Below are 11,283 nucleotides of genomic sequence, written 5' to 3' on the forward strand. Positions count from 1 at the left end.
AAGCTGGAATGTTTTCACAGCGAGTGCAGGGCAGGGAGGAACCGATAACTCTACCACGGGGTGTCCCCTGCCTGGCTCAGGCGAAGGCACCAGCAATGCAGGTCTCAGCACAGTGGGAGGCCAATGACATCTTCAGTTCCTATGAAAACAGTGCTGACCTAGGGATAGTCAGGAAGGGTCTGGGAACCCCCAAGGTCACTGTGAGAACAGCTGAGCTGCACCTGGCCTTGTCTCTGTTGGCTTCGGTTTCGGAGGCCCACTGCCCCATTATCTTCCCAGCCCACTTTTGTTTCAGACGCCCGGCCTCCGAACACGCACTCTCCAGTCTGGACATTGCGATCACTGTGTGTGTCTGGTTGCTGTTGTTTTCCACCTGGGCTTTGTTCTCAAGTCCCGCCTCCTCGAGCTGATGTACAACTCACATCCCTTTCGGCCAGCCGTTCAATGACAGCCTCAGCTTCCTCATCGGCACAGAGACACAATGACCCGAACTAACTTAAGGTGTTTAGAGCGTAAGAGACACAATCTATGAGGTGTCTGAGACGGAGCTCCAGGGCAGGCCAGATCTGACCACAGGGCTGGAGGGCCGGTGGCATGTACGTGGCATTTAAAACCATAAGTGAGAAAGGGGTCTGAGATCAAGTCCTGGGGTGCTCCAACACTGAGCTGTCACACAGCAAAGAAGTCTGAGGAGAAGCAACTAGAGACCTCAGAGCAAGACCTGGAGCTTTGGAAAGACACACAGCAGGTGAGGAAAGAGGGTCACTGGAGGCAGGGGTGGGCCCCTGTGGCATGCTACTGAGAGGTCAAACTAGGTGAAGACCCACAGCAACCTTCCATTTAACAACAAAAGAAGGCTGTGTGGAGGGCGGCCTCAGCGCCATGGGAGAGCGCCTCCCTGCGCTGACTGAGAGAATGCAAGGTCAGAAAGCCAGAGGGAAAACGCAGCAGGATGATAAAGTGTTACTATGTACCCAGTGTTACCATGTACCCTTTTATTGTCTACACACTAGTTTAATGTATCTACTCACCCCACGCTTTCTCCAAGCATGGCTCACAAGGCGAGGGGCCAAGTCTAGAGAGGGCTTTGGGAAATGGCCTCAGCATTCCACAGCTCGCCTCCTCCTCACAGGTGGGCAAGACAGTCCGCAGGGGCTTCCCTTCAGAGCAACAGCTCTCAGCGTCCCCATTCCACGTATGCGAGGCAAGACACCCACCTGAGACCAGCTCCCCACACGCCCACTTTCCAGTGGGAAAACGAACTCTGTGATAACCACGAGGCATCACAGTACCACAAGTGGGGGAGATTTATCCGCATCTGTTTTAGCCATGGGCCTATGAATGACTCATTTTGAACTATAATTCATATAAGTCTAGTTATTTGAACATTAAAAGCCACAGATGCTATTGATACATACACATGTCCTTACCACACAGTCAAATTAACCAAACAACTAATTTGATAACAACAGCATTAAACTAACAGTGGCTTAGTAATTAGAACACAACAATGGTGGCATTTGAAAGCCAGGACTGATTCAAAACAAAGACTGTGGGGCTGCCAGCCGAGAGTGGGCACATGTGTAGCTCTGTAAGAATGCTAAATGTTGCCCCGCCAGTGTGGCTCAGTGGTTGAGCGTCGACCCCTGCACCAAGAGGTTGCAGGTTCAATTCCTGGTCAGGGCACATACCCAGGTTGTGGGCCAAATCTCCAGTGGGGGGCATGCAGAATGCGGTCAATCGATGTTCTCCCTTATAGATGTTTCTCCCTCTCCCTTTCTCTCTAAAAATCAATAAAGTAAAATAAATAAATAAAATGCTAACTGTTGAGTGGCAGAAACCTTTTTGGAGTTGTCAGTCAACTTTAGTAAGGATGCCAAGTTTAGGACTCTTAGCAAAGCCAATAAGCAGGACACCAGTAAGTAACCATTAACCATACAAAGTGAAACTACATGGGATTGCACTGATCAAAGGAAGAAGCAAAGATTGGTCTACATTCAGCAGTCAATGGCCCACCGGACTCGTCAACCGTTTTCATCTCATGGCACAAAAACTAATTACTAAAATTCTGCGGCAAACCAAAAAAATTATATTTTTTGCCGATCTGACAAAAAAAAAAAAAAAAATAGGTATAGTTTTGATTCATTCACACAGGATGGCTATTGTTGTGTTGGCTGCTGCCATTTCTTAAATTTGACAATCTAAGGGAAAAGAGGTCAGCGCTCAACGAAACAGTCAGGCACTTACGGCGTGTTCTAAAGCCTTGCGGCACACAGGTTGAAAATCGCTGGCAGAGGCCCCAGCACGGGACCAGACCCACACTTGCTGCTTTACATGGATGCTGCTCCATCTGGCTGCTGGCAGCCGCCTCGAGCACAGGGGGACAGTCTGGCTGCCTGCGTGTTCAAGACACCCAGCATCAGAGAGCTGCCCCGACAGAGCAGAAGTCACCCACTGTCCACAAACAGCCCCACAAGTGGACTGCTTCGTGTTTCGTAATATCTGAATTAGTGCCGATATTTTTAAAATGGAAGACTTCATTTTTATTTTAAAAAAAAAAGGTTTCTGGTTTCTCAAAGACAAAAAAAGAAGGGAAGGAGACCTGGCAGGGCCCAGCTGCTGCTGCATGCGCTCTTCAGAGAGCCCCCCACCCCGAAAACCAGACACGTGCTGAGACGGTCCCTCAGGGTTTAACAGGGCAATGATACTACAAGGACTGTTAACATGCCAAGTTCTCTCAGTCTTAACTAAAACTGTTAGCTGCTGATCTGCTTCTTCATTAACAATTGGCAAATGTGCCCTGGTTGGTTTGGCTCAGCGGTTAGTCGGCCCACAGACCAAAGAGCTGCAGGTTCGATTCCAGTCAAGAGCACATACCTAGGTTGCAGTTCATCCCTGGCCCTGGTTGGGGTCGTGCAGAAGGCAGCCAGTTGATGTGTCCCTCTCACATTGATGTTACTCTCTCCCTCCTTCCCACTCTATCTGAAGATAAATAGAAAAATATCCTTGGGTGAGGATTAAAAAATAAATAAATTGGCAAATGTCGAGACAACAAAGCTCTCCCCTGGCTCTCTTCCAAGTAGTAATCTGAGTAATTACTCAGATTCACACAACTTTTCTTTCTCCTAATAACCTATGAAGAACATCATAAATTATGTTGATCATTTGCAAATTAACGTTTAAATTAAAAGGTTGCCCTAGCAAGTTTGGCTCAGCAGTTAGAGCATCAGCCTGCAGACTGAAGGGTCTCGAGTTCAATTTCCAGTCAAGGGCACATATTGGGTTGCAGGTTGGATACCCATCCCTGGGTCAGGGTCATGCAGGAGGCAACCAATTGATGTGTCTCAAATCAATGTTTCTCTCTCTCTCTCTCTCTCTCTCTCTCTCTCTCTCTCTCAGGTCATGCAGGAGGCAACCAATTGATGTGTCTCAAATCAATGTTTCTCTCTCTCTCTCTCTCTCTCTCTCTCTCTCCCCCCTCCCTCCCTCCCTCCCACCCTCCCTCCCTTCCATTCTATCTAAAAATCAGTGGGAAAAATATCCTCGGGAGAGGATTAACAACAACAACAAAAAGATCAAAAAATATATCCATATCTATTAATCACTTTTGAATAGTGAGAGCATGTGTTTAGGGTAGTAGAGGAAACCACATTTTAATAGAGAAAAAAAATGCCCAAGTAGAATCAAAGAAAATGATTAGATAGTAACTTTAAAATAAATGTCTTTCATATATGCAAAGCAACCACAAAAGCTTTGAACTATATAATCAGTGCTAAGGATGTCCATAAAACAGGCCTTATACAATCTTTCCCAATGACCATCTCTTACTCCTTCAACTACTCTTGGATGAAACAAATGTCCCTAACCTTTTAAAAGTAAGCCAAATCGCCCGGCTGCTGTGGCTCAGTGGTTGAGCATCAGGTCACCGATTCGATTCCCAGTAAGGTTGTGGGCCAGATCCCTAGTGAAGGGCATGCAGGAGGCAGCCAATCGATGTTCTCTCTTTGATGTTTCTCTCTCTCCCTCTCCCTTCCTCTCTCTAATAAAGAAATGAAGAAAAAAAAACAAAACATTTTTAATAAAAGTTACCCAAATCAATAACTGAAACATGGTTACTAGTGACTAACTAGAATTATCATAATGGTAATCTTACACATGTTTAACATCATATACCAAAAACAATTATCTTATATAAACATATTCACAAGCCCAGAGCAATGACTGAATTATAACAGCTACCCTTCTTATACCACCAAAATGTTCAAATAAATACAGATAGTCTTGAGGGGAAAAATAAATCACAAAAAGACAAGTGCTAAGTGGCATAATGAGGGAGTCCCACCCATTTGCTTTGGAAACCAGGAAACAGATGGTGGTTGACTAAGGACAGAGTCAACAAAACTGGCTGTTTTCTTTCCTAGTAGCTGCCTGTGAGTCACTATCCACCCTCCAACATCACTGGGACTCTCCTAAAACATGGACCCAAGTTCCAACCCATCACATTCTAACTCAGCTATTGGAGAAATTCTGTCCTGACACCCCATAAAAGGAGGAAAGTCTGGGTTCAAGACAAACTGTTTAGAAGGCTATGATGAAGTTCACTGTAACTTTAAAATAACTTTGTATTAATTTGTTACTTTCTGAACACTTGCCAGCAATCTTGTTGCCGAGCACACTAACTTCCCAAACTTCACCAGCTGGGACAAGAGAAGTGAACCTACCACAAGAGATGACCCACGTGGGTACAAGTATTACATCCCAAGCTGCCTTTCCTCTAAATGTTGACAGCAGCTAAATACATCAAGGAGTGCGTGAATACTTGCAATGCTGGAATCCTGAAACTGCTTAACTTTTATTGTCTTAATCCGAACTTAGTGCATCACGACTAACCGGGCCGCCTTGGCATTGCCCACCAAAAACTCCAATCTGAAAGGGTTTGTGCTTTTTAGTTAACTTGCAACATGTGGCTGGGGAAACAAACAAACAAAAAACCCACATCGCCGCTTGCCCAAGGACACGCTTCTGGCTCTGGGACTGTGCTTCGTTGAAAAAACTAGGTCCAAGGGGCGCCAGCAGGACCCACTTACCCGATCCTTCATCCTCCAGCTCTGGGCTAAGGACTTGGAGCCTTCAATTTTCTCACAGTGCCTCTTTTTCATAAAAGCCAAAGGCAGGTTCCAGTCGGTCAGGTCGGCCTCGTCTTCCTCCCCGAGCCCCAGGAGAGGCGACTGCAGCATCTCCGACTCCATCAGGGGGGGTGGGGGCGGGGGAGTCCTTGGCAGCAAGCGCTCGAGAACCTCCAGCCTTGAAAGCTAGTGTGTCCCGGAACCGGTGAAAGGACAGGCGCCGGGGGAGGGGGGAAAAGGGGGAGTGCGCGGAGACCCCTCTTCGCAGCTGCGAGCGGGAATCGGAGGGGGCGAGTCGAGGGGGAGTGGGCAGTCCGGCGGCCGCACCGACGCACGCGTCCCGGAGCCCGGGCCGCTGTCCGCTCCTGAGGCCGTCCGCGCCCGGGGGCGCCGCGAGCCGAGCTGTCACCGGCGTGCGACGCTGCAGGCCTCGCGGTGACCCCGCTCTCGGCCTCCGCGCGCAGGCCGGCCGCCCGCTCTCGCCGCCGGTTCGCCGACTGCGCGGAGGTCTCGGCCGCAGGAAGAGGCCCGGAGCGCCTCGGGTCTCCCGCAGCCACGCTCAGCCCTGTGGGTCCCGCACTCGCCGCAGCTGCTGCAACTGGGGCCAGGACCGGCCCATCGTGCTCGCCCGCAGCCGGCTCCTCAGCCCGGGTCCGCGCGACCTGGCCGGCCCTGACCTTCGGCCCCGCGGCTCTCCCCCGCCTGAGAACCAGTCCTGAGAACGGGCGACGCGGCGCCGCGCGCTACACGGGGATCGTGGGCTTATCGGGCTTGCGGAGTTTTGTCCTCTGGTTGGAAGCTAGTGAAACTCCTCTCATCAGCACGTCAAGGAGGACGCCATCTTGCCGAGGCCCAGCATGCACCGCGGCCGACGGCGTGGCCCACAGGCCAAACGACCTCCGAGCGTTCCGGCCGCGCTTCCCAGGATCCCGGTGGCGAGAGCGGGCCTCGCCCCCCGCCCCGTCACCATGGTTACCACAATTCTGCTTTCCGGAGTTCCTCGCCGTCCTTTCGCGGCAGGATATCCAAGTCAATCGGCCGAATGAAACTGTGCTCATTGATTTGGAAAGAAACACATCTTTTTACTATTACACATGGACCTACATGCTTCTAAAATGAAAGGAATGGACCCCCGGGGTGGTTTTCTTCCAGATGTTGAAAACGCCGCAAAAGCTTCAGGAGGAACCATTGATAATATTACAAGAAGAGAGGGGTCTCTTTTTGATCGTTTTTTATTTTGTTTTTGGTTGTTGTTGTGTGTTTTTTTGCGGGGGCGGGGGGGCATGTAATATCTCACAGTATCGATCAGATTTTCTTTTTCATTTTTTTTTTTTTATCCTCACCCGAGGATATTTTTCCATTTTTTGTACAGATAGAGTGGGAGGGAGAGAGAGGGAGAAACATCGATGTGAAGGGACACATCGAGTGGCTGCCACCCGCACGACCAACCAGGGCCGGGGACAAACCGCAACTGAAGTACGTGCCCTTAGCGGGAACCGAACCCGGGTCTCTCCGGACCGCAGGCCGACGCCCTAACCGCTGAGCCAAACTGGCCAGGGCTCTTTTTCATTTCTTAGTGTCCTCAACTATAAAACTGGGAGAGCAATCCCACCCTGAAGGATCAATTAAACCCGTAAAGGTGCCCGTATATGGTGGGTGCCCAATACAATGCCAGCAGCGATCGTTGTGTGCGGCCAGCGTGAAGTCTAGCAACCGTGTGTGTCACTAATCTAAAGCCTCCCTGGGCTCTGGACAAGACCCTGTTTCTCCGTGTGGTTTCTCAGCCTTTGACCTGCTGTGGTGGGGTCCACATCAAAATCCCGATGGCTTCTGTGTTCCTTTCAACATCCAAGTGAATGGCGTAATCCCAGATCACTCTCGCCTAGCACGGAGCAAGCGTTAATAAAAGTTCTTGGATTAAAGCATTATCCTTCCAAGCATTCATTCTGTTATTACATCTCAATGAGTCTAATCCTCCCATTAAAACCCAAGACAGCCCTGGCCGGTTTGGTTCAGCGTTTAGAGCGTCGGCCTGCGGTCCCGAGAGACCCGGGTTCGGTTCCCACTGAGGGCGTGTACCTCGGTTGCAGTTTGTCCCCGGCCCTGGTCGGTTGTGCGGGTGGCAGCCACTCGATGTGTTCCTTTCACATCGATGTTTCTCTCTCTCTCTCTGTTCCTCTCTCTCCCTCCCACTCTACCTGAACAAAAAGTGGAAAAATGTCCACAGGTGAGGATAAAAAAAAAAAACCAAGACAGCCCTGGCCAGCTGGGCCCAGCAGTTAGAGCGTCCCCCCATGAAGGGTCCCCGTGCGGCAGGTCGCTCTCCTCCAGCACTCTTGCAGGAAGCCAGACTACAGAAAAGCGGCAGCATTGAACCCGTTCATCCCTAGCTCGCTCTGTGACTGGGGTTCTGTGTGAGCCTCGGTCTCCTCACCTGCAGTGCCTCACCTGTCTGATAGGCTCCATGAAGATAGCAAAGGAGCCCATGGAGCCCAAACCTGGCAGCTTGTCAGAATCACTGGGGAAGCGATTTTAAAATAAGGATGCCCAGGTCCCACCCTGGATGTATGGAACCACAGGGAGAGGGAAGACCGGGGGATTCAGGATCTGTATTTTTAAATCAGAAAACCCTGGTGATCGGGTAACAACAGCCAGATGTGGGGATATCAGACAATATTCCCCTCCAGGGATTTTGTTCCAGCCACATGCCGGGCCCTCAGTAAATATTTGTATCGAATAAATGAAAACTATGAAGTAATTATTTAATCTTCCATCCAACCAATCAGAATAGGACTCACACTCTCCCCAAACACACCCTCTGCTGTTCTACAAATATGACCCCAAAACCAAGAGGCTGTCTGGGGTTCATGTCCTGAACTGAGGGTCAGGATACACACTTTCTGGTCCCCAGTCCCTCACCAATCCCTGCAGACGACAGTCAAAATTCTGTGATTCGTGTAAAAATCAGAAAGGGGCTGGCGAGAGCCCAGCCCCCCAGCCCAAAGGTTCAGGAATGGGCCTGAGTCATTTTCGAACATCATGGCATTAAAGAGAAACATCATTCCGTCATTCCGGTGTGTCCTGCATGACTGTCCGATAAGCCTGTTTGGAAGTGTGGCTCCGGGCTTCCGGAAGGCAGTGTGTGTCTGTGACTCATGACAGGCTGGGAATTCAAGGGCTGATCTTCCTCACCGGGTGATCTTGTCGCCGCGGCTTGTGATCGGCTGGCCACTTGGGCCTGCAGTTCCAATTTCCTGTCTCCAATTCTTCACAAGCAAGGACATCGCCTGCTTTGCACAAAGCCTCTAAAGAAGATAGTTTAATCTTGGAAATAGTGTTTGGGGATCTCAGAAAATGCAGGAAACCCCGTCTGATTCAAGCTATGAGAGTGGGGGAGGGTGTGGTGACCTCCTGCTGACCCTGAGCCTCTGGCACAGATGTGGAGCTGGGAGAGAGGAGGGGCTTTCAGGGCCCGTCTGATCTGAAGCAGCAGGATGACCTTCCACCTGCCTGGACAGAGCGGGGAACCTGGTTCGAGCATGTGAGGGTGACCAGATGACCCTGTCTGCCAACCTTGGGCAATTTGGCAACCGGAACCCAAAGATACGTGGGTGGGCACAAGTCGCTTTACAGTTGTTTATACGAAAAATGATACAACAATGAATAAACAATAGCACAAGAATAAACTGTGTCTTGCGCACTCACAACCCACCCATATATCTTTGGGCTCCGAGTGCGGCTGGAAGGGGCCATCTGGTCACCCTCACGGGCTAGAACTAGGTCCCCCACTCTGTAAGCGGAGAATGAATATACGAACCTGAGTGTGTTGTTTGAACACAACAGAAGTCAGGCGCAAATATAGGGCACGTGGGAACAGGGAGAGGGTCTGGATAAACGCCCCCAAGGAGCTCGCTGCCCCGGAAGCTCCACGGAGGCTGCATTTTCACAGCGTCCCAAGCTCAGCTGCCGGCCCAGCGCAAGGGACCTAATCTCTTCTTAAATAAAACACAAGCCCGTCACAGCCCAGGGGACGCACTCCGTGGGCAAAAAGGACAGGTTGCGTTCCATCCTCCAATATTGCAGTTTCTCCGCTAAATCAATCAAGGGCATTGAATGTGTTTTGTCATCAAGAATCGGGAGCCAGACTGGAGGTCAGAAGGACCCGAGAAAAGCGGGTGCTTCGCTGAGCTGTTTTCCGCTCGGGGAGACCGGCCAGCTTCCATCCTTTCCAGAGAAATCTCTGCTTAGCTTCAAAGAAACCAAAATAGATATCAAGTACTTGGCTTTAGTCTGAGCATCACTACTGTTTTTAGCAAAACCCAAGCCACCCCCTCTGCAGGTCAGATGTTTTGTGGACAGGGAAGAGGAGGAGGAGAGACGGAAACACAGCCCGGCACCACATCGCCCTCCGTGGGGATCTGCTGCCCTGTGTTCTGTCTCCCTCGCCACCGGCTTCATCCGCTCCGAGACAGGTGATACTTCTGTGTGTTGTTTCACCCTGACCATACACCTTGCTCTTCTATTCATCGTTTTGCTACTCGAGCATGCGTGGCTTTGATAAGCAGAAGGTGTTATTCCATTCTGAAAAGGGGGGGAGGCCTGAGGAGCGGGAGGACCGTGGTAGAGCACCTCGCGGAATAACCCTCACCCACCCCCACAGTTCTTTCAGAACTGAGCATGTTGGCTTAGCCTCAGCCTTAAAGAGCCAACCACCAACCACCAGAAAGGGAGCACGAAGAAGAGGGGACAGGGATGGTTCCTAACAGGAATGTGCCCTTCCTCCCCACTCTGGGGCAGTCTGGAGGGGGGAGTGAAGAGCCCCTGTGGGAGCCTAGACTTTGGAGCAAATGAGGTCCGAGGCCCTGACCGCGCAGCCTGGAGGGCCCAGGGCACCCGCGCCCAGCCCCTCCGGGCCAGGCCTCAGACCCTGCTGCTCTGTGCTGGGAAGCCCCTGGGGCGCATGGGCAGGGCCAGGACCGCGAGTTCCAGTAGCCGAGCCCTTCTTCCTCCCGGGACCCTGCAGGTAGAATGACCAGGACGCGCTCTATGCCCAGTGCAGACAGAGCGCTTCGAGAGAAGGGGAGAGAGAAAAGGAACGCTTTTATGATAGCGGCTATATTGAGAAAATTTGTTATCCAATAAAAAATATGCACACTGAATTTTATAACCTTTTATCTTAATAGTATTGCCTACAATAAGATTCCACCTTTATGAAAATACAAATTATATAACCGACCGTCTCTTTTCAAAGTCCTTTGAAGCTCTCCGTTCGTTACTTTATGCAATATTCACCTCTCATCAGTGGTTCTCGGGTGCTCAGAAGCACTGGTCCTGGGGGAGCCTTGGCGAACCCAGCCATTGCCTCGCCTTTAACGGGGGATTAGAGAACATGCCCGTAATGAAAATATTATAATCCTGACCGTGTGTGTGGTGAGCCCGGCTCTCTTCCTGAGAATTAATTCCTTTAATCCTCCTAATAACCTCATTTAAAGCTCCTGTTTTACATCCATTTTGCCAATATGGAAATTGAGCCACAGAACAAGTAAATAGCTTTCTGGTGCTCGCTCTGCTGCCCAGGGCTGGGCCCTACAGCCCACGCGGGCCACAGCCCTTCCTGGTGCCCCTGGGGTCGGACAGGACTAGGTTCAACCCCACTCCACCGACTCTGGGACCCTGGGAGAGGGGCTGACGGCTCCCCGGTCCCAATTTCATGTGTGAAGTAGGGAAGCTGGTGGTTTCCGTCCCACGGAGACGTTGTAAGGATGAAGTGAGCGGCTGCCAGGCACCCGCAAGCCCTCCATGTGGGTGACCTGTCACTATTAACAAAGTGCTATAAGAAATCGGTTCCATCGGTGCCCTTGTGCCTGGGCCTCAACAACGAACTCCCTTTTATAAAAACTAATCGTAGCCCTGGCGGGTTGTTCAGTGGTTAGAGCGCCAGCCAACGGACCAGAGAGGCCCGGGTTCGGTTCCCGCCGAGGGCACGTACCTCGGTTGCAGTTTGTCCCCGGCCCCGGATGGGGTCGTGTGGGTGGCAGCCACTCGATGTGTCACATCGATGTTTCTCGCTCTCTCTTCCTCCCTTTCTCCCTCTACTGTACCTGAAGATAAATGCAAAAATGTCCTTGGGTGAGGATAAAAAAAAAAAAAACGAATT

The 11,283-nt window shown here is 50.9% G+C and overlaps 1 protein-coding gene across 1 annotated transcript in view; it reads right to left on the reverse strand.

Annotated features, from left to right (window-relative positions):
* The window catches only part of RPTOR (regulatory associated protein of MTOR complex 1), a 175,518-nt gene extending 170,181 nt beyond the window's left edge, over positions 1–5,337 (reverse strand). Inside the window, exon 1 of the mRNA XM_036267872.1 lies at positions 5,088–5,337. Coding sequence (XP_036123765.1) covers positions 5,088–5,249 — 162 coding nt within the window. The 5' untranslated portion in view covers positions 5,250–5,337. The remainder of the gene's footprint in view (positions 1–5,087) is intronic.
* Positions 5,338–11,283: the final 5,946 nt, after the last annotated feature.

This window comes from Molossus molossus, unplaced genomic scaffold (assembly GCF_014108415.1).
Source record: "Molossus molossus isolate mMolMol1 unplaced genomic scaffold, mMolMol1.p scaffold_m16_p_19, whole genome shotgun sequence".
Taxonomy (NCBI): Eukaryota; Metazoa; Chordata; class Mammalia; order Chiroptera; family Molossidae; genus Molossus; species Molossus molossus.